General features: G+C 60.0%; 2 protein-coding genes across 11 annotated transcripts; both read left to right on the top strand.

Annotated features, from left to right (window-relative positions):
• The first annotated feature begins 89 nt into the window (after positions 1 to 89).
• FXYD6 (FXYD domain containing ion transport regulator 6) lies at positions 90 to 9,671 on the top strand. Of its 8 annotated transcripts, none has more exons than XM_080366827.1 (9): positions 134 to 254; positions 1,665 to 1,847; positions 7,666 to 7,725; positions 7,917 to 7,967; positions 8,096 to 8,170; positions 8,306 to 8,342; positions 8,639 to 8,688; positions 8,798 to 8,840; positions 9,404 to 9,671. In XM_080366827.1, exons 3-8 carry the CDS (start codon positions 7,668 to 7,670, stop codon positions 8,824 to 8,826), a joined length of 300 nt encoding a protein of 99 aa, XP_080222953.1. In that variant the 5' UTR covers positions 134 to 254; positions 1,665 to 1,847; positions 7,666 to 7,667; the 3' UTR covers positions 8,827 to 8,840; positions 9,404 to 9,671. The 8 variants fall into 8 exon arrangements, with proteins under 8 accessions (XP_080222955.1, XP_080222950.1, XP_080222953.1 ...); XM_080366826.1 differs by having other exon boundaries at positions 7,663 to 7,725; XM_080366829.1 differs by lacking the exon at positions 1,665 to 1,847 and having other exon boundaries at positions 90 to 254; positions 7,663 to 7,725.
• A 1,835-nt stretch (positions 9,672 to 11,506) lies between these two features.
• On the top strand, positions 11,507 to 15,132 carry FXYD2 (FXYD domain containing ion transport regulator 2). 3 transcript variants are annotated; one of them, XM_080366820.1, is made up of 6 exons: positions 11,507 to 12,667; positions 13,478 to 13,516; positions 13,660 to 13,734; positions 14,618 to 14,651; positions 14,797 to 14,827; positions 14,997 to 15,132. In XM_080366820.1, exons 1-5 carry the CDS (start codon positions 12,574 to 12,576, stop codon positions 14,819 to 14,821), a joined length of 267 nt encoding a protein of 88 aa, XP_080222946.1. In that variant the 5' UTR covers positions 11,507 to 12,573; the 3' UTR covers positions 14,822 to 14,827; positions 14,997 to 15,132. The 3 variants fall into 3 exon arrangements, with proteins under 3 accessions (XP_080222946.1, XP_080222947.1, XP_080222945.1); XM_080366821.1 differs by having other exon boundaries at positions 14,935 to 15,027; XM_080366819.1 differs by lacking the exons at positions 14,797 to 14,827; positions 14,997 to 15,132 and having other exon boundaries at positions 13,660 to 14,744.
• The last annotated feature ends 6,476 nt before the right edge of the window (positions 15,133 to 21,608 follow it).

The raw sequence follows: 21,608 nt of genomic DNA, 5'->3' as shown, positions 1-21,608 counted from the left end.
CCGCTCCCGGCGCCCCCCCCCGCCGGCGGCAAGCACCGCCCCCGGCCCGCCCGCCCCGGCCCTTTGTGCGGCAGCCCCGCTCTGCGCACACGCTGCCCGCTCCGCTCCGGCCCGGCCCCGCCCGCAGCCCGCTCCGCTCCAGTACCTCCCGCAAGCCGGCACCGCCCGCAGCCCGCTCCGCTCCAGTACCTCCCGCAAGCCGGCACCGCCCGCAGCCCAGCCCGCTCCGCTCAGCTCCGGCCCGGCGAGCTCAGGTGGGTCCAGCCGCCGCGGTGCCCCCGCCTGGGGAGGGGGCGACCGCGGGGCGCCTCGGGGGTCCCGCCGCGGCGTGCCCGCCGCTCCCTGTACCGGGCTCCGGCAGCGTCCCGCAGCCCGAGGCCAGCAGGGTACGGCCCGGCACCCCGGGGCATCGCCCTACGCTTGGGACGGCCTGCATCCCCGGCCCTGGCGGCTGCCATGGCAACGCCGGGTACCGTGGTTTCCCTCATCCCACCGTTGCCTGGTTACCAGCCCCCCCTCCACCCACCCCCCCACCCCGTGCCAGGAAGGATGCCCCGGTGGAGCAGCCATCCCCACTGGAGACCACCGTGGGGGCAGCTGGGGCACAGCCTGCCTGCCCATCCTGCCCAGGCTCCACGCGTGGGGACCTCGGCGAGCAGGGCGGCCATCCTCCTCCCTCCCGGCGTCTGGCAGCATCCCGGCTTCTGTTGTTAAATATTTTAGTAACACCGTAGCAACACATAAACAGTCAAGTGCTTTATCCCGGGAAGGCGTACCAGAGGAGAGGAAGAGCATGTCTCCCCGGGGTGGGTAATTAATGCTTCCTGAAGAAACAGATATCAGAGTCCATGTGGTGGAACTCGGGATCTTGCAGGAATATTTCTGTGGGAGGGAAAGTGACAGGTGGTTTGTGTGGATGTGAGTAAGCTTTGCAGCATGAAAGAGCAGCCGCTGGGGAAAAGCTGCGTGTGGGTTAGGACTTGAAGCAGTCCCCGGCACCCATTGCAGCAAGTCCACGATGCTCCAAGGTGCTGTTGGGTCCCGTTGCGATTTTTAGCCCCACTGAGTGCTTCCATTCCCAGTTTGAAACGAAGACAAGCCTGGAGAGTCCCGGTTGGAACATGGCTCTGAGGTGGAGTGACGGGGAGCGTGCGAGGGAGAGCTGCCAGCACCAAGTGCAGTCGCTGCAGAGCTCGGCCACCTGTTAGAGCCCGGGGCTGCCGGAGAACACCCCGTGCCTACGCATGCAGGCTGGCTGCTCCTTCCCCTCACCACGGAATTTTAGCTGCCTCCTTGAGCGGCTTTACTCGTTCAGCTAAAACGATGCGGAGAGCCACAGTTTTGTCAGGAGTTTGGACTGTGGTGGTGAGGACAACTCCCTGGCACGGCAAGCCGGCAGCTTGGTGTGTCTGGTTGTTCCCCTGCATTTGTCTTTCGGACTCTCTGTGTCTTTCCAAAGTGTAAAGAAGCTGCTGAGCTGCACGGCTGTCGCATCACCGTGCCGCCCGAGCACCGGGAAGGCACTGCTCGTGCTGGGCGGCGTGGAGGCATCTTGCCGAGGGGCTGTGCTGCCTGGCTGTCCCTCCTTGTGGCATGCAGCTGCAGCGGTGCTGGCAGGGACAACGGCCACACCTGATGGGGGCTTCTGTTTGCCTCATGCTCAGTGGTGGTCCTGGCTGATGGCAACAGCAGAGGGAATGGAGAAAATGTCCGCTCTTTGATGCTCTGCTGAGCGTGGCTGTATGGTGGTAGCCCAGGACACACGGGAGCCTGGAACAGCTTCTCGTACGCTGCTATTTCAGTATTTTCTGGTGATCTGGATTTCTCTCACCACCAGGACCTGCCAGGTAACCTCACCTTTGGCTGACCTGTTTGATTTCTGTTGTGCTGGTGCCTGGCTATGCCCTGCTCGGTGCCCAGAGCCGAGGGCTTAGGCGAGAGCTGGGTGTGGTGGGAGGACAGGATGGTTCAAGCAGGTGCACTGATTAGCTTTGCAATTATCTGTTAAGCAAATGAGGAGAGAACAGGAGCAGCAGACTCCTGATGGGAGGTGGTGGTGTTTACTGCTTCCCTGGAGCCAAGGGCTGGGTTCCCTGCCTGCTTTCCCGATGTCGGTGCTGCCAGGCAGCCATTAGCTCGGCAATCATTGTGCTGGAGGTTTGCCTCAAATGAAGGGCTGGCCTCGCTGTTTGGTGCCTGCTGCTTCTCATTTGGGGAAGCATGTATTGTTGGGGTGGGCTGGGGGCTCCTCGTGAGCCAGGTGTGGCTGGGCAGCTCTGGCTGAAGCTCCTGGGTGTCTGAGAGCCAGTTACCTGGGGCTGGAAGAAGCCCCGCAGGAGGCAAGTTAGTGCTGGGGTACAGGTGAGGGATGCAGCACAGCGTGCGCCCAGAGCCTTGTCTAGCCGCGTTCAGCGATTCCCTGTGATGTCATGGTCTTGGAAGCATCGACCCAGTCAGAGCTGGTCTGGGGGTGTCCGTGTGGGAGTCTCATTCAGCAGAAGCAGGGCTGAAGTTTGGGTTCTTGGGGCTCCTGCAGAGGGTTTCCTTTGAATATCCTCTGCTTTGGGGGGGGGGGGGGGGGATACCCCAAACCTGCAAGAGGCGATCAGATCTTTGTCTAGTCAGTCTTCTGTCTTCCAGTCCATCAGCCTTTGAATGGGTCCCAAATTGCCGTCCATATCGGAATGGCGAGGGCTGGAAATCTCTCCTCTCTCATTTAGGAATACGAGGCACAACAACAGGCTCATTAATAGCCAGATTGATGCTGACGTGAAATGGCAGAAGAGCACATCTAAGTATAGCTGGAAATGTCCATTCACACATGTATGCTCTGAACTGCTCCAGGCAACCGAGCACTGCTGTCACGGTCTGGGGGGCTTTGCACAGAAACTAGAGATTTTAACTTAGTCTGATCTTCAGGAGATGCCCTGAGGACTCCTAATGGAAGGAGGAGGCTTCTCGGCATTACGCTGTGATGGCTGAGACTTGACAGGGCAGATCTATGGAAAACAATGGGAAGGAAAAGGGGACTGCAAGATTCAGCGCCATTACAAATTTACCTGCCTTGCTCCGGCATGATTTGCTGTGCTACAGAGAGCTGATCGGCAGGCAGGAGTGACGGGGTCTGTCTGCCCAAATTTCCCCTGCTGCTCTATCTCACACACACAGCCTCCATGCGTGCACACGTGCTAATCCAGTGACACGCAGAATTTCAAGGAGGGATTATCCAGAAGCAAGGTGCTGAGGGAGAGCTGTGACTGTGCCTTGCGTGGAGCAAAGCATGTTGGCTGTGAGCTTGGCAGGGAGGCAGCAGGGCAGCGAATCAGCCAGCCAGCTCCGGTGCCTGGGAGCTGCACCCGGGTGGCTCCCAGCGGCTGCCCAAAGCCCAAGCACAGTGTGGGCAGGGGGTGGCGGGGGTGGCCCTGGTGCTGTTGCCCAGCCCTGACTGATGCCCATGCTGGTGAGCTACAGTCCCTGTGCGGGAACAGCCCAACACAGCATCTCCAGTGGCTGGGCAGGGTGGGACTGGGTGCCGCCTGCCCTCAGGCACTGTTCCGGCGGCTGCCAGGCCTGGCTGATGGCCGCAGGGGCCAGGCTGTGCCAAGTGGGCAACCACGGCTGTGCTGGCTCCTCCAGCCCCAGTGCTGAGACCGAGCAGGGTGCCCTGGGGTGGTGCTTTCCCCGGGCAGGGAGGGCGTCCCTGGGCAGAGGGCCCTGCCAGCATGCAGGAGCGAGGGTGGCTGTGTGGGCACCACCTGCAAACCCTCACCATGGGGCCGGGCCAGCCCTGGCCACCTCTGTGACACAAGGTTAGTCCCTCAGCCTGGTTTCATCCCCATCCTACTGGAGAGGGGTTCAAGGAAAGCACTGGTAAGGCCCCAACAGCAGGGTCCGTGTACTCCCTCCATGTGCATCATTGCTTCCTTCCCCCAGGAACCTCTTCCAGATGCCTGATGTCCTCCTTCTGACACCTGTCCTCGCTCAGCCATGTAGATGGGGGGGGGGAATAAATATTTGGCCTCCACTCTTCAAACTGCAGGTTGGGTTGAGGTGAGAGGGAAGGAGAGCTCCGGGTACCGTGCCCCGCTTCGTGTGCCACTCTGCCTCCCACTGTATTTAGGCAGATCTCGCAGTTTTAACAGGAGAAAAACATGTTTTGATTCAAGTCACATGCAAAGCGTGCTGCACTGCCGGTTGCCTGTGGGTTGTGTGAGTGTGTGGCTGTTGGGTTTGGTGTCTGCAGACTTTGTGTGGCTAACGGGGAGAACACAGGAGCTTTGTGGCCAGCGGCACAGGGTGAGGAGTGGGCTGTGCAGACGGGGCTGAGCACGGGGCTGCCGTCGCTGTTGTTTTTCTGCTGCCTTTGTGCAGAAGCACAGCTGGATGCAGCGTGAATGGAGGGCAGGGAGCTGTGCCTTGAAGGCTGCTGTCTGAAGGCGCGAGTGAGGGAAAACAGCAAACCCTTTGCAATGGTTGCTCTTCTCACTTTATTTCAGCTTCGTGAAAAAGTGGGTGGGCCAGCTTGAAACAACCCAAAAAACCTGTGGCACTTTGCAAAGCATATGTTTCCTTGGAGGAGAGCTGGGCTCATTTGCACTCCAGAATGCTGTGTTTGTTTTTCGAGCAAGGCCACTGCCAATCCTGGTGGTTCACTCGTGCGGAGATAAGTTTTAGCGTGTGGAAGCGTGTGAATTTTAGGAACTGAGTTAGGAAAACAAAGAACTTGTGTGTGCTTGGCTTAGCGAAAAAAAGACCTCTGCCACGCTGAGTGCAAGAAGCCAAAAGCTGAGCAGAGGGGCTGGAAACAAGGCTGGGGCTGAGCAGGGTCCCAGCATTGGCCTGCTTCCTTGGGTGGCTGTGGGAGAGCGGGGAGCGAAGCCTTTGGCAGGTACCGGAGCTGGGAGATGTTGGCAAAACACACCCAGGCAACCAGCAACGTGGCTCTGGCATTTCCAGAGCTGCTCTGGGAACTGCGCTGCAGGTCAGACCCTCTCACCGTTGCGGGCAGCGCTGCCTGTGCTGTGAAGCACCTCACAGGGTGTCAGTGGGAGCACCCTGAAACTGGAAAGGTGTGAGGGCAGGCAGCTGGGATGTGACGAGTGGCTTGGGCTGAGACCGAGGGCTGCGGGGTGCTGGGTGAGAAATGCTGCTGCCTTCAAGCATCCCGGGGCTGCCTGGTGTGGGAGGGGAGCGTGCGTGGGGCGAGCACCGGGGCTGCGGGAGAGGGTTCCTATGTGCCTTGGCAGGTGGCGGGGCTCAGGGCAGGGCAGGGATGGGTATGAATAATGCAAAATTCTCCGTGTATGTTCTCCAGGGGATGTCACTGAGCTGCTGCCACAATAGTGGTCAAATAACGGGAAAATAAACTATAAAAATGTGATGAATGATTTGTTTAAAAACTAAAGGCGTCATTAATATGCTACAAGAGCCAATTAATACTGTTCATCTAGCAATGGCACGTGCTATATTGCATATCCTTGTGCACGTACAACACCCTCATATCGGGTAATGACACTGATTTTGCACTGGCAGCCTCGGCAGTAAATAGACAAAGGATGTGAGATAAAGGACATAGCAAAATGTGCAACTAGAAGTTACTGTATCGCCAGCTGTTGGGTTCTTTGTACGCATTTCTAAGACTTGGTAAATTATCCAGAATTACGTGCCTCAGCAAATGAGGGGCTTGTTTGGGCACAGGGAGCCAGTGGCACGCTCCAGCGCAGCATGGCAGCACAGCCCTGCGTACACAATGGCAGCGGCAGCTGCAAGCAAGGGAAATTAAACCCTCCACTGTTCAGATAAAACGCATTGGCTTCAAAATGACAAGACATGGAAGGGGAGGGAAGGATGTGAATTATCATGGGATGCAACTTGTTATGATGAATAAATCGAGTTCTGGAAGCGTGCTCCCCATGCTCGCGGGGCTGGAGGCCGCTTCCTCCATAGGCGCGATGGGAACTGGCTCCCGAGGGCAGCACTGGGGACCAGTCACAGCACAAACCACTGCTGGGGCCAGCTTTGGCAGGCTGGTGAGTGCTGCTGAGCCTGCTCCACATGTGCCGTTCCTGGGCACCTGCGTGGCACAAACTGGGACGAGGTGCCGTGGCAGGATCTGGGGGGACCCTGGTGCCCTGAGGAGCCAGCCTGGGGCAGCTGAGTTGCCTCCCCCCATCGCTGGCAGCTGGGGTGGACTGGGATGGAGGTTGCATCTGAATCAGGTCAGGCTCTGGAGGGGCTGAATAGCAGCACACCAGGGATCTGCATCCGTTAGCTAGCTGAATTCCTGCTCTGTCGTGGGCCCCTTTCTTATCGGCACTAATCCAGTGCAGCAGCTGCAGCAGCTCTGTAGCACTCAGTCCTATCAGTGCTGTGCAAGGTGCCTGATAACACCCCCCTTCCTCTCCTGTGCCAGCAGCGAGCCCTCTTCGTGCTCCCGCACCATGTATGGCCACGAGCCCTACTGTCAGGGCGCTTAGTGACTCCCCAGCAGCAGCAAAACACAAACAAGCAGTGCCCTGCGCCCGGGCGAGCTGCAGGTGGCTGGGGAGGCAGCACCCAACCTACCTCTGTGCCCCAGAGCCCCTGGCTCGCGCCCTCGAGGGAAGCACGCTTGCCAGGCCCTCTCCCCCTGGCCAGAGGCACCCCTGCATGCAGCCAGCAGGATGGGGCAGCCAGGTCCATGGTGCCAGCTGGCAGGAGGCAGAGCAGCCGCTCCCCTGGCTCCTGCCTGTCACCTCAAAAGGAGGAGGAAGGATGCTGTGGGCCAGTTAATAGGTACCGTGTGTGCCGCCAGGGCCCTCCCTTGGCGAAGCAGCAGTTCTTGGTGGTGACTGCTCCCAGTAGCAAGGGTGCACATCCCAAATGGGTGCAGCAGCTTGGGGCATGGGGATGTGCACCCCTGCCTGAGCTGGCAGGGAGTGTCACAGTGCTGTCACAGGCTGGCATCCCCTGGAGGAGGGTCTGTGCTCTGGCTGGGTGCCCCCACACAAGGGCATTGTGTCGGTGCTTGTGAAGGGACAGGGATGGACTCAGCTGTGATGGGGGACAGACAGGTGTTTATGGTCTCTCCTTGCTGCTGCAGGTGAGCATGGAGAGCTGGGGGGGGGGGGGGGGGGGGGGGGGCGCAAGTATGGCTGTGAGCTTGTGTCCCACCAGGGCCACTGGCCTCATTGTAGGAATGTGCCATAATTGCTATGCTAATTGGGACAAATTAAAGTATGCTGTGGGTGAAGGGCGCAGTACTGACCTTGATGGAGAGATCACAGCCCTTGTGATGGCCCCATTGCCTGCAGTGCAACTTTGAGACTGCACCAAAATCCATGTCAGGAGCAAAGCCAGCAGTGCAGAGGTGTTGAAGATATAAACCCCCCTGCAAAAGGCTGTCTGTCTGCTCAAACCCTTCCCCTCCTTTGCACCTGTGAGCCACTGTGTCTCCATGGGGCTGGGTACAGCTATGGCACCAGTATCATGTCCGGGCCCTCGGGTGTTTCCCAGAGCCAGTCTGGCTCCTTCTCCCACGGCGTGGGCTGCAAGGGCTGTGCTGCCCTGCCTGCCTGCACAGTCAGGTGTGGGTTGCCTGTAGCCCCTGCTCTGCACCCCAGCCCCATCTCGGTACCCTCCATCAGCTGTCTGGGTGCTGAAGCCCACTTCCCTCTCTCGCAGCAGCCATGGAGGCAGTGCTGATCTTCCTGTGCTCCCTGCTCCTGCCGGCGGCCGTGGCGGACGGTAGGTACCGAGTGCTTCCTGTGTTCAGGGGTGTGGGAAAAGGCTGGGGGACCTCAGAGGACAGCCACCCAGCTGATCCGAGTGGGGCACAGGGCAGCAGCCCCAGGGTGCCTGAGCTGGGGGGGGGGGGGGCTGCAGGGGTTCAGCTGGGGGAGTCGCTCAGCTCACACTCCTTGTCTACTTATTTCCAGTGGCCACCCAAGAGAAGGAGAAGGAGGAGGAGGAGGACCCCTTTAACTATGGTGAGCACTGCCGTGCATGAGGATGGGTGTGCTGGCAGGGACGTGTGTGCATGTGCGATGGGGAGCACACGAAGCTGCTCCCTTCCCTGAACCCAGCAGGGACAAGCCCCTGTGTCTCCTCTCACCAGATTACCAGAGCCTGAGGATTGGGGGACTGGTGTTTGCTGTGGTCCTGTTCACCGTTGGCATTCTTCTTATACTCAGTAAGTTGGGGAGCAGGCGATGCCCAGCTTTCAGGCCACGGCAAGGGGGGCCGCCCTCATGGGGGGCAGCCTTTGGGAAAGACCATGGCCCATTCCCACTTTGGCCACAGTCACGGTGTTTCTCTCCCCTTGCAGGCAGGAGGTGCAGGTGCAGTTTCAACCAGAAGCCCAGGTGAGTGAGGGCAGCCCCGTGGGGAACATCCCCCTTGGAGGGTCTCTCTGCCCAGCGCTCAGCTCTTCCTGGGCTCCCTCCTGCAGCTGGCAGAGCGGCTGCGCTCTCCGAGCATCCCTTTCGGGTGCCTGGTGCCCAGAGCCGAAGGATGCTCTGCTGCAGAGCTCCTGGGTGGCAGAACAGCTCTGCGCGCTCCCAGGGCACCTTCCACAGCATGCCCCTGTGCTTTCGGGCATCCCATCCCCAGGGATGGGGTGCTGGTCCCAGCTGCTCTCACTGTGCTCCTCTTCTTGCAGAGCTCCTGGGGATGAGGAGGCTCAGGCTGAGAACCTGATCACCTCGAACGGTAAGATAGCTTGTCCTGCTTGTTCACTGCTGCTGCATTGCACTTGCCTGCCTGCAGAGCATGCAGCTCTGGGCAGACATTGCAAACCACTCCACTCTTCTCCTTGCAGCAACGGGAGCACAGAAAGCGGAGAACTGAACAAGAGCCATGTGGTGAGTCCTGGGGCTGCTGTGGACTGGCCCAGGCCAGCATGTGTGTGTGGCACCAGAGCTGTCACAGCCTCAGCGCTGGGAAGGAAGGGAGGGGAAGGGGACTGTGGGGGTCTGAGCTTACCAGTCTGCTGGGACTGGGCAGCTCTGCATCCCCAGCATGGTGCAGGAGCAAATGCTGGTAGGAGCCATGGCAGGGAAGCATGCAGTGCTGGTGATGTCCTGGGTGTCCTGTGCTCGGCAAGTCCCAGGCAGCCCAGCAGGAAAAGGAAGCATCTGTCTGGATTTTCCCTTGCATTGCATTTCCTTTTCTTACAGTCCTCCACCCCAAAGTAGGTTTATTTTTAGGGCCTCTGGAGAGCTGAGTGCAAGTCCCCTGGGGCATCTCGCTTCTCCCCTGTAGCCAGAGTTCCCCGAGCTCCTGGGCTGTTGCCTGCATTCGGAGAGGGGATGCCTGGAGCCCGTGCTGGTGGGAGGGCAGTTTGTGCTGCTGGGGGACAAGCCCCACACGTGGAAAGGCAGTGGCACTGCTCCCAGCCTGACTTGCTGCTCTCCTTCCCACGCAGACCCAGAGACCCGAGGACAGATGCTCGGACCGCAGATGCCAGTGGCCTGCGAGGAAACTGAAATCACAGCAACAGGTCCCTCTAAGGAGATGCAAAGCTGCTGTGTCTGTGTTACCCTCTGTACTTCAGCACCGGTTCTCTGTTTACTAACCTGACTGAACTCCGCTCACCGTCCTCTCTGCCTCCAGTGGTGTGTAATGTTGATGTGAGATGATCATTACCTCTAGGGCTAGTCGTTGCTGATGTTGTAATAGTGAATTTCTCTTCACCTTTCTCGTGCTGTGCGTGTGATTCGGGCTCTGTGGGACTGGCAGGCGCTGCCCTTCTGAGCCGCCCCCCCCCCCGAGCCCAGGAACAGGATCCAAAGGGCAGGGCAGCATGGGCTGCGGTGCATGAGCCCTACTGCAGACCGGGGGGAGCCCCATGTCCCCCCACCCAGAGCCAAAGGCACTCGGTGCAGCCTGCACAGTGCTGGCTGCTCGTGGTTCACCCCGGCTGGCTTTGGGCAGGGCTCGGGGACCAGTCCCACAGCACTTTGGGGACCTGCCCAGCGTGACTCTGGACCGCACGTTGCCATTTCAGCAATAATCCTCCCGCGTATCCCCAGCCCAAAGGCAGCCGTGGCGGGAGGGGGGGGGCAGGGCGGGGAGTCAGGCAGGGACACCCTGCAGCTCGGCTTCCCTCGATGGTGGCACCTGGGTGCTGGATTTAAGGCTGAAGGGAGCTGCCCTTTCTCGCCTGCTCAGCACTCCCTGTTTCTGTCCCTGGCTAAAACCAAGCCGCTGGTGTGTGGGATGCTGCTTTAAATGTGAGGAAATGCTGTGGGGGCAGAGAAGCCTGTGAAATCCCCCAGCACAGTGACACTGTGAAAGAGGGCGGCTGCGCAGCGGTGACCCTGCTAACCAGCACAAACCAGCTCCTCGCCAGTGCTCTGCCTGCCCGTGAGACAGAGGTGGGCAGGTTAAACAGTCTCTGAGGGCTAAAGAGAAACATGGACTGAAATGAAGATTCTGTCCTTGCTTGTCTCTGGCAGGGAAAGGGCAGTGGCGTTTCCTCCCTGCCCTTCCTTGATGCCTTGTTGCTCCCTGTGCCGTGGCCCAGGACATGGCCACCCGCGTCAGCGCTCTGCATGTCGTCCCGTGGAGGTTACATGTTGTCACCCCCCCGATGCCAACTGTCCCTTCTCCCCACGGAGCAGCAGCAAGTGGCGGCGAGTGATACTTGGGGGCTTTGCACGCCTGAGCTTGCACAGCGGTGATGCGCCAGCTGCAGAGGGGCTGAGCCTAGAGTCCTTCGTCACCTTGTGTCCACTTGTGAGTCGGAGGCAAACCTGTGAGTCTGGCCCCTTTCCCAAGCCTGGGGGCATGCAGCACCATGGTCTTTGCGGGGCTGGGGGCTGCCGGCTTGGTGATGGGCACTTGCCAGGGTAGGGTCAGCCTGGGCAGCAGTGGGGGATCCCCACAGCTGCACTGAAACCTGTCAGTGCCATCCGCGAGCTGGGAAGATGTTCTTGTCCTCCAGGATGATTTTGAGAGGGGTTTCTGCCATGCCCTCCCCACTGTGTCCCTGTGTGCTTTGCATCCCTGGGAAGCACGCTCTGTCCCATCTGTACAAGGCAGAGGGACCGTGGTGCCGTGTCCTTTCCCTTCCCCCTGGCCATTGCAGAGAGCTCGGCTCGCCTCCTGCGCTGCTCCTCAGCCTCAGGCAGAGCAGACCCCACGCAGCCCAGCCCCTGAGTGTCAGCTGTGTGTGTGTCCCGCGTCGGAGTGCCCGTGCTGTCTGTAGTGTGCCGTCAGTGTTAACCCAAAACAAAGAAATCCCTGTGGTGTGTAGAAATGGCAAAATCCTCACCGTTGTAAAATAAATGGAGCTATTGTGTTGCCTTTTAAATAGGCAAGTGTGCTGCTATGGTAAAGGACTGGTGTGTTCTGTGCTGTGACCGAAGGGGGGGAAAGTAATAAAATATCGTTCCTATCAGTGCCTGGCTGCATCATCTCAAGGGCCGTGGCGTTTTCCAGGGGAGCGAGGGCCGAGGGCTCCAGCTCTGCCGGCCAGGCTGGCTGGGTGAGCCGGCAAGCAGCTTCCCACACCATCCCTCTGTGGCTGGGCAGCGCTGGCAGCCAGGCTGGGCTGGAGGGGAGCAGTGGCAGCGCACCCCCCGGGCAGCACAGACCGGCTTTGTGCTAGCAGCAATAGGCCATCCGAGCCCCCTCCCTGCCGCCTCGCTTTTTTTTTTTGCAGCCACCAGCAGTTTCAACAATAGCCAGAGGCCGTGTGAAGGGAGCGCGTGAGTGGCGAGCCCGGCTGCACAGCCCCGAGGGACGTGGGCACAGAGCCTCCTTGTCCCTCAGACTTTTTGGGAGCTTCTGTATGGCAGCTGTTGGCATGCCGATGCCGAGTACCCCCTCAGCTCCAGGACAGTGGGGCTACCCAGGTGGCCCCATGCATCATCCTCCCAGGGCTTGGCTTCACCCCACGGTGCAAGAGCTGAGCTGCCGTGGGCTCCAGGCGCCTGCGCTCCTCGGCCAGGGCTGCGCCATGGGCATGGCAAGGGGAACGCTCTCCTGGGGCTGGCTCCCCCCAGCCACCACAGCAGTAATCGGCTTGGGCACGTGACTCCTGCTCACTGATTGTGAGATTAGACCAAACTGGATTGAACAGCCCGCCTGGCAGCTGGCCTCGCCACCCACCGCTGGGGCTGGCACAGCCCCGAGGGGCGCAGCATCGTGGTACCCACCGCTGGGCAGGGATGTGACGCAGATGTCACTGTGTTGAGGTGCTCCAGGGCCCCCCAGATGGCTCAGTGCTGGGCTGGGAGGCACTGATGCCACTGTCGCGGGGACCTGTGGCACCAGGCTGCGGGGACAGGGCATGTCATCCACTTCTCTCTAGCAAAAGGCAGTCTCAGCCTGTACCCGAGCCCATCCCTCTGCCTCTGCAGCGGGAGGTAAAATGCAGTTGGCCTGACATTTGGAAAGCGAGGGAGGGTGTGCTGCCCCGCTCCTGGCTGGGACACCCACGACTCCAGGGTGCCCAGCCCTCCCCGCCGGCTGGCACGGTGGGTGCGCATCCTGCCCTCCCCTCCCGGGCCTCCTTCCCAAAGGCGGGCAGGAGCCCTGCGCCTCCCCTCGTGACTGCGATAAACATTACACCGAGGCCGTTAATGTTTAATGAGGTTTGTCCCCCAATTAACGTGCTTTCCCGTGGGTGCCTGCTGCCAGAGCGAGGTGCCTGCTGGACGACACACCAACACGATGGGTGATGGTAAGGGTGCTCCGGCACTGCTGGCACTCTGCTGGCCTCATCCCAAAGGGGCTTTCCTGGGAGGACAGATGCCTTCATGGGGGCATCTCTATTCAAGGAGCAGGGCTGGTCCCTCCTGCCATGCAGAAGCCTGCATAGGGGAAGCTTTCACAGGAGAATTTGGGGGAGATGTGGGGACGAATCCCCAGAGCTCTGCAGCCCACTGGCACATGGGTACTGACTGGTGTTTGGCTTCTCAGGAGGATTTCTCCTTCCAAACAGCTCCTGGCAGAGGGACACGCAGTCAGGTAAGGTGGTTCGAGCGGTGACACGCAGACGTCAGATGGACGAGTCTGCCAGCACAGAGGGAGGCTGCCAGGATGCACCCCAGTGCAAGGTGTCAGCCCGAGAGGTTGTTCAGGGCTCGGTGCCGTGGGAGCAGAGCCATCACTGCCCTGCCGAGTCCTGCGGGCAGCAGCACTTCCCAAGGGCACTGTGAAGGCGGCTCTGCTGATGGCACAGCCTTAGCAAACAGCCACCAGCTGCTGCAAATGATTGAGCTGGGTCCCTGTCCACAGCTTCACCTGGAGCTTGAAGACTCCCGTGCATCCTGTGTGAATACATCCTGCGAATGCACCGCGAACTTTAAACTTCCTGGGTGAAAAACTGGAGTCTGGGAATCCTTTACTGGTTTGGTTAGACTGTTAGGAAGTCAAAACACTCTTGCTTGCTTCATTCCTGATATTTCCCAACTTGCCTCCCTGTCCAGGCGCCCACCGCGAGCCCAGCGCCCAGGCCCTGGCTCTCACTTGGGTTTCTCCTCTTTTCCAGAGCAAGCACCTGAGCAGAGCCCAGACAGGTTCAGCTATGGTGAGTGCCCGCCCCGTGCAGCCAGGGGGCTGTGGGCAGGGGGACAGGCAGCCCACTCCCACGCCTGCCCACAGGCTCTCTGCTGCGGGCTCAGCCAGGTGCCTCGGCCGGGCTGATGCCTGCTTGGCTCTCCTCCTCCCCAGACTATGAGACCATCCGCAATGGGGGGCTGATCTTCGCCGTCGTGGCTTTTGTTGTCGGGCTCCTCATCATCCTCAGTAAGTGCCTTGGGTGGGCTGGACACCTCCCTCAGCTCTGTTCCCCTGCATGTGGCCCCTTCTCCACTCGCCTCCCTCCTTGCCCCGTGCCAAGTGCTGGCTGGGTGCCAGGGCAGGGGGGCCGCCGACCCTGCCCCCCGACGCGGGGGGTGGCCATCGCCTGCAGCCGGGGCTGCCTGGGAAATTTCCATCTAGGCAAGCTCCCAACAGAAAGTGAGTTGGGAAGGAGACCACATAAATATTTAGCATTTCCCTGCCAGTGTCAAGGCTTCAGAGGGAAGGTCACTAATTAAAAATAGCAGAGAAAACTCTGACATTTCCAGAGTGAGAAACCAGCTTTCCCAGAGCCCTCAGACTTTGGCAGCTCCAGGAGAGATCCAGTGCGGAGCGTGCAGGGCACCCTGTGACCCTGCCTATGCCCACAGACACTGCCTGCTTCGCTCCACAGGGCAGCTGCAGCATCGCTGCTGCATGCAGTGATGCTGCCCAGCGGTTTTAGGGAGAAAGATAAGAAAATCGCCTGGATTTGCAATTGCAAGGGCAGCTTAGGGGGAAAGACAGACATCTGAGCAGGCTTTTGTGGCTTTCGCTTTGCTGGGCAGTGCCACAGCTGCAGCCTCGGGGTCTGGGATGGTGCTGGCCAGGCTGCATGTGGGGGGTTGGTGTGTCCCCGTGTTAGTGGAAGGCATGTAGGGCCTCCCCACCCCCAGCATGGAGGCGGAAGGGCTTGGGGTTTCCCACAGGAGCCAAACCCGGTGGTCCCGGGCAGGGGGACAAGCCTGCAAGCAGGACTGCTTCACCGGAGCAGGGTGGGGGTGAGATGGGGTGGGCTGGGGAATGCTCCAGCCACAACAAGCCACAACAATGCTCCTCTTGCCCCCAGGCCGGCGGTTCCACTGTGGCAGGAAGAAGAGGAGGTGGGTATCACTTGGTTTTCAGGCAGCCTCATCTCCCCTCCCCATCCTAGTACTGCCAACTGAAAGGCTGGGGTCTCCGCTCGTGCTCCCTTCCATCCCGGCTGTGTTGCCCAGCGTAACACATCTCTTGCTTTTCACTCCACAGACAAGGAAACGAGGAAGACCTGTAGCTGCAGGTAGGTGGCAGGAGGATGCACCCAGCTGGCAGCCAGGCTCCCTGGGTCTGCCTGTGGCAGCAGGGATGTGTGCTTCGGGGAAGCACCTACACAAAGGTTTGTCTCAGGAGGAGAGAAGCTACGACATGCTGACCTCTGTGGCCATGTAACCCTCCCACTCTGGTTTCAGAGCTGACATGCCGCCATGGAAGCAAACCTCCATCCGAAGCAGAGAAGCCCTTGCCAAAGGCCACCCCTCACCCCGCTCCAGTGGATCCGTTACCCTGCTCACCCCAGGCAAAGCCGGAACGCAAATTGCCCTTGTGCTTTCCCCTCTGTTAGATTCAGCAAAAGTTTCTTGGCTAATAAAGTTCAAGCTGAGAGAGGTTAAACTTTGTGCCTGCAGCATTTGAATCACCCTCTCCTGGCCCGGCACCAATGACTTTTCTGCCCTGCAGAAATCTTCCAGCACAGACCCAAGAAAGGTTTCTGCTGGCTCCTTCACAGCATGGGGCAGTCTGCCGGCTCGGCTCCGCTCTGGCTTTGCACCAGTTGCACCGGGGCCTGTGGAGGGAGGGCTGTTCCTGCCCCGGCCACCCTTTGAAGAAACACCTCTCTCACCTAGTGTGAAGGCTGGCTGGGAGTGCCTGAGTCCTGCGGCACATGCCCTTCCCCTGGGATAGCCAGCCAGGGGTTCACAGCAGTGCCTGCGCTGTGCAGGCTGCAGTTCCGATGGAGAAGTGGGCATGTGCTGTCTGTGCAGGGCTGTTTGCATGCTTGCTTGCTTGGAGGGCTTGATCCAGTCGGGCAGGAACAGGGCTGGGGTGGTGCATCCACCTCTTTGGTGTCACAGCGTCTCTCAGCTTTGGATACGGACAGAAACAGTCCTTTAAAAATATATATATAAATACAGCGCACAGCTCTCCCGGAATTGGGTGGTGAGCATGGAGGGAGGCTCCCTCTGAGCAGCAGCGAGCAGGACCGAAGGGGACATCCTGCACCCAGGGGGGCAGCTCTGCTGGTCCAAGCACTGTGGGGAGCAGGCGGCCCCCAGCCCCCTGGAGCCCTCCCCCTGCAGACCTTGGGGCCGAAGGTGAGCCCTGGGTCACCCGGAGCCGGCAGCCAGGCAGGCCTTGCAGGGGCAGGTGCGGTGGGGAGCTCGGTGCCAGCTCCAGCAGCACGGGGGGCTTTGCTGGGGAATGCTCTGGGAGAGGAGCCCATGGGAGCCCCATTCCCATTGTGGGGCTTGGCCAGCTGGGGAAGGGCTCCTGCTTGGCTCCAGGGGTTCCCTCCCTTTTCCTGGAGCCCCTGCAGCCTGTGGGCGCTCAGCCATGAACTACACCACGTTGCAAGCCCCGCCATCCAGGTGCTGCTGCCAGGGGACAAACCAGCCCACTGGGTCCACTGGGCCGTCAATTGAGGTCAGGCAATGGCAGTAAAATAGGATTAGGTGGGAGAAGGTTATTAGGCAAAATCCGTGCAATTTGTCTAATCTGAGGTGCTTATTTAACACAGTAAGGAGATTATTTTGAAATATAATTTTGACTTGCTACTGACCCACTAATAAAGACCCGTTGCAGCTTTGCACAGCTTGAACAGGAACCAGAGTCCTTCAGCAGAGGGAGAAAAATGCCTGTTGAGCAGCACAGACAAGCTGCAGGGTTTGCTTGCAGCAGAGCTGGTCCTGCCTGCTTCCCGATCCTCACCGGCGAGGCGTGCGGTGCGGCTGTGTCCCCTGAAGAAGCAGCAGAAGGGCACAGCAGCCAGGAAGGCAGCCAGCGTATGAAATCAGCCTGTCCTCAGCAGGGTCTCACATCCTCGAGGTCCAGGGCTCCCTGTCTTCCCCAGCGTCTGAGTGTGCCAGGGCTCAGGGCACAGGCATGCCCTTCAGGGTGCGCGTCCCCTGGGGAGCCCCGCAGACAGACCCCCTGCAGCTCCAAGGGAGGGGATTAAGGGGAGCGAAAAGCCGTGCCTGGCTCCTGCACAGGGGGATCTCTGTCTCGGCACCAGATGGCATTAATAGCATTATTCTGCATGGCTCGCGCACACCCACGTGTGCACGCACGCTCGCACAGCCCTTCGCACCCCTGGCTGGGGCTGGGGGTCGGGGATGCTGGCAGGGTGTGCGGCAGCAGGGCGGGGGACGCTGCCAACACTTGAAGGTTTGCGCTGGGGGTTGCATTTGGAAGCCAGGCTATGAGCAGAGTTAAACTGCAAGCAGCCCTCTGGAGGACGTAGCCAGGGAACCTGGGAAGCAGGAACAGGGGAAAGGCATAAGCAAATTATATGATGCATGGTAAATGTGGCCTCCGCGTGCCGGGGGAAAGGGTGCTGCCAGCAGCCCCTGCTCACCGGGTTGGCACACAGGCGTAAGCCACCTCCAAGGCAGGGTTCTTTGCCCTTCTCCATGCCTCCGCAGTCCTTTGCTTTGGATATTGAGCCCAGGAGCTGTGGGAGTAGGAAGCCGGGAAGAACACAGGGAAAGGCCACCATGTCTCTGCTCGGCTGCCTTTCTCATGCTGCTGCCCTGGTGAGAGGCTCCTGCGCTCCCCAGGACCGGGGCGGGGGGAGTCATGGTCCCCATCGGAGGGTGCCCCGTGGGACAAGCCCCAGTGCCGCAGGTCAGCTGGGAGCTGTGGCCTCTGTGAGGAGGTGTTCGTCTTCTCCCCTGAACCAGGCAATCTTGGAGGATTTCCCTCTCAGTCCCTTGAGCCATTAATCTCCTCAAAGTAAATCTTTTCAGTGACACAAAGGGGATTGGGTAAATAATACAGTGGACAACTGGAGTGTCCTTTTCCTCTGGGAAGACTTCCAGTTCTGAACAGCTTCCCCTTGGCACTGGCTATCCCCTCTTTGCTCCACCGGTCTCTGGATGGACAGGTAGGAGGGAGAGGAGCTCTGCCCGGCCTGTGGCTTGGCCAGCTTTTGTGCTTAATCCACGAGTGAATGTGAGGAGACGAGGCACCAGGAACAGGAGGAGCATCAGCCAGGGAGGCTGGCTACTCAGCTCACCCAGCCTGGAGCCTGCCAGCACTCCTCCACCACCTCCATGATGCCAGGGATGCATTTGGCCCGTGAGGAAATGTGTATGCAAAATGTCTCCTCATTAGTTAAAACAGGAGAGCAGCAAATGGTGACTAATGGAGCCAAAGAGGAACACTTGACGACATGGAGAGATGGGGCTGGGCTGGCGGGGAGCCAGCCACACGCCTCAGTCTCCCTTTGTTCTGCTCCCAAAAAGGCAGCGCATCCAGCAACGGCAACGTGTCTGCCAAAACAGCAGCGCTCCACGGCCTTGCATTACCCTCCCAACCAAAGTAAATAACATTTCAGCCCCACCTCCACGTTGCACGTGCCCCGAAGCAGCGGTTCTTAGGAAATAACTGCTCGTGCTGAGGCGGATGGCTGCCGCAGGATGGTGCCCAGCAGCTCGGCTTGGGCAACGGGAGCCCAGGGATGGACAGGGTGGCTCCTGGCGGCGGGTTTCACAGTGGGCTGAAGGTGGGAAGCAAAGAAGGATCCTGGTGACTTCACCCCGTGTGCCTCAGGACCGTGCTTTGCCCCTGCTAAAGACTTTGCAGAGCCCTTGGCGAGTGCAGGCTCGCCCTGGGGTGGCCAGGGCATGCAGGGCGCTCGCCTTCCCCGGGACGGGCTGCCCCCTGCTCGCTCGGTAGCGCCGTGACACTAGAGGGAAGCAGCGATCAAGCTTCTGCCCTGGAAGCGGCTTTCCCGGGAAGCGGGAGCGCGGGCTGGTCCCGCAGCATTCCGGCTGCCCGCTCCTGCCCGCGGCACTGGGTCCCGCCTGGCCCCGGGGGGGCGAGCCCTGCACAAGCAGCCCCCTGGGGAAACGCGGCACCTCCTGTAGTGCGAGGGCCCAAGGGGCTCAAGGAGGATGTTTTGGCGTACGAGCCCCTTGCCGCCGACGGGGCATCCTTCCTCCCACCGCCCATCTGGCAGCCCTCTGTTGCTGGGGAAACTGAGGCACGGAGAGGGGCTGCGACATACCCGCAGGCAAGGTGGGGGACCTCCTCCCCCTCAGCACCACCCGGGGTACGGCAGAGGCCAGCCCTGGGGGTGGGGAGCTGCTGCCCCATGCCTGGGCTGCGGAGGAGCATGGGGGGTCAGGCCAGGCATTGCTGCAAGGGTCGGTGCCTGGACAGACCCCTCCGGGAGCGTCCAGCCCCTTCACGCCCAGGTGGTCCCACAGTCAGCCCAGCTGCAGCCTGTCCTGCAATCACCCCCAAAGCCTTTTTCCTCCTCCGCCCTGAAGGTACTTGTTTTACCTGTGGGGTTACTGGTGGGACTGGGCCGGCAGCGGTGGCTGGGGGGGGGTGGGGGGGCTGTCAGGCAGGGCAAAGCCCCTCGCTCCCGACGGAGGTGGGTGGCTGGTGAGGGCTCACAGCAGGCAGGATCTGCTCACCGGAGGGGCACTCCCAGGCTAAGGTCACAACTGCGTGGGAAGTGCTTTGTGGAAATCGGCTCGTGCCAGATAAGTAACCCTGTTGTTTTAATGACTGCTTCCTCTGGGGGATTTGTCTGGGAGGGTGGCCGAGGGCATGGGGCTGGGGACCAGTGGGAGGTGGGGTATGCACTAGCTGGAGTGATGCTGTGGTGAGGGATGTTCCCCACAGTGCTGCGAGCCCCTCCGCAGCACCCCTTTCCTGGCATGGGTGACCGCAGCTGGCTCTGGTAGCTGAGGAGGTGCCTGTTAGGTCCTGCCTTTCGGCTGTTTTCCCTGGTGACCCTCTGCGTGCTGGTATGGGGGTGGGTTTTTGCACGAGTGGAAGGATTACCCTTGGGGGAAGGCACCTGGCTGGCTAACGGGGCCCTCAAGCACAGGGCACCCCTGTAATCCCCAGAGCTGTGGGGTTTGGGGATCCTGGAGCTGACTGTAAATGCTGCCCAGGGTCAGAAAAAATGCCAGGGATGGGGAGGATGAAGGAGGTGGCAACGCTGTCCCTTACCCTTGGGGAGAGGTGGAAGCATGTCCTTTGTGGGAAAGGCTCTGCTGTGTGTGTTCTGCTGTGGTGAAGTGCCGAGGGTCCCCCCTGATGAAGCAGGAAGCCTCTTGGGGGTCAGGACTGTGCTTAGGCATGCATTGCTCTAATTTCTCCTGTGTCTTGTGTGGTGTTTGGCCCAGGGAATTAATCCTTGGTATGTGCTTCACCTTCCAGCTAGCTGTGCAGCAAGGCTCTGCCAGCTTGCTTGCTCCCAGCTAGCAGGTTAGTGGCTACAGGGAGTGCTAGACATGCTTCTCCCAGTGTGTCAGCACTGGCCTCAATTCCTGGGAGCCTCCTATGTGCTGCCAAAGTGCAGGCTGGCACTGCCCAAATAATTAACCTGATGGTTTTCAGCCCTGCGTGATCACAGCTGTATGAAGCACAGGATGCTGTTCTGGCCTGGCGATGGGTGGATGGTAGCAGGGTACCAGCTTTCCTGGCTGAATGCTCATGCAAAGGCGATGCACAAATGCTTCCTCTGCGTATTCAAATGTGGGAGCTGTGGGAAGGCTGATGTCCCCAAATGGTGGCTGCTGGGCAGGAGCCAAGTCCCAGGTGTGGGTTCGCAGGAGCCAGCTCCAGGGAGCACCTGGCTGCCTGCTCTCTGCTGCTAGACCCGCATGTGTGTCTGGGCTCAGGAGGCTGACAAATGGTCTGGGCTGAACAGTCAATGGAGGAGCAAACGGGGCCGTAATGAACAGCACAGACTGCTCAAGGACTCGCCATGGCTCCCTGAGCGTGACATGGGGCTGGTCATTCACCCTGTCAGCTTTTAGTTGTTGTCTTTTTGTCTTTTCTCGTGCTGCTTCCCGTCTTGCCAGCAGATGCTGTCCTGCCCTGCAGGAAGGAGCCTTTGGCAGGGGGATGTTAGTGCTCTGGGTACAGGCTGGTTCTCTGAGCTAGGGATGATGAGGAAACTCACTGGAGATGCTGAACAGCCAAGGGAGCTAAAAATGAACCGGTGAGTGGCATTTACTCCCCCTGCACATGTGCCTCAAAAGGAGATCTGTGAGACCCTGCAGGCGCTGTGCCAGCGAGTGCCCCGCCAGCCCACCCAGTTTCATTCACCCCTGAGCATAGGAGTAGAAACTGCACCTGAGTCCATGGCATTGCGTGCTGGATAGCAATCTGCTGTGGCAGTTTCTGTGGCTGCAAGGTTGCTGTTAGGTAGGCTGGCCTGTATTTCCATCCTGCAGCAGCTGCCGGGGAGGGAAGGGGGCAGATGCCTGGCATGTGGCTGGGGGTCCCCCAAGCCTGGGATTTGCTTGTTGCCTGGCGTATTGGCCTGAATACCAATTTCCTTGCTAAGCTAACATCTGTATGTGGATGTAGGTGGTGATGGAAATGCACCTTGATTCCTAGAGGGGTGTGTGGGCACTGGGTGTGCATCAGCTGCTGCTTCATCACCTCTCAGGACATTGGTGACACGGGCAGGGGTACAAACATGCCAGCAGCGTGGGGCCCGGGGAGGAGCTTGTGCGTGTGTGGGAGGGCTGTGTGCTGGGGACACCCACGCACGGTGACAGAGCTGCTGAGGTGGCCTGGGAATGGGCTGAGGGGGGGTTGGTGACGGAGCTTGGCAGCAGCGAGGAAGGAGAAGCACCTCCTGGGAGAGGAGAGACCATGGCGTGTTGGACCCGCACAGCACCAGCACAGTGTTTGCTCCAGCCTCTGCTGCTGGCTTTCTGTCCCTGAGGTCTGGACAGGTGTCTGTGTGGGTTAGGTGACAGCTGGCCTCGTCGTGCTTGTCACTAAAATGAGGGTATCTCTGGCGTGGGTGGCCTGGAGTAGGGAGGGGAAGG

The sequence above is a fragment of the Falco punctatus genome (genome assembly GCF_963210335.1).
Source record: "Falco punctatus genome assembly, chromosome: 16".
Lineage (NCBI taxonomy): Eukaryota > Metazoa > Chordata > Aves > Falconiformes > Falconidae > Falco > Falco punctatus.
Note: the sequence above shows the minus strand (reverse complement) of the source record. Positions and strands in the feature narration are given on the sequence as shown.

Excerpts from the sequence above, each read along its gene's own strand:
- FXYD6 (XM_080366822.1), top strand. The coding sequence starts at position 6,663 with ATGGGGCAGCCAGGTCCATGGTGCCAGCTGGCAGGAGGCAGAGCAGCC. Across the intron at positions 7,726-7,916 it reads GCCGGCGGCCGTGGCGGACG|TGGCCACCCAAGAGAAGGAG; the intron begins GTAGGTACCGAG and ends ACTTATTTCCAG. Across the intron at positions 8,343-8,638 it reads AGTTTCAACCAGAAGCCCAG|AGCTCCTGGGGATGAGGAGG; the intron begins GTGAGTGAGGGC and ends CTCTTCTTGCAG.
- FXYD2 (XM_080366819.1), top strand. The coding sequence starts at position 12,574 with ATGAGGTTTGTCCCCCAATTAACGTGCTTTCCCGTGGGTGCCTGCTGC. Across the intron at positions 12,668-13,477 it reads CACCAACACGATGGGTGATG|AGCAAGCACCTGAGCAGAGC; the intron begins GTAAGGGTGCTC and ends CCTCTTTTCCAG. Across the intron at positions 13,517-13,659 it reads CCCAGACAGGTTCAGCTATG|ACTATGAGACCATCCGCAAT; the intron begins GTGAGTGCCCGC and ends CCTCCTCCCCAG.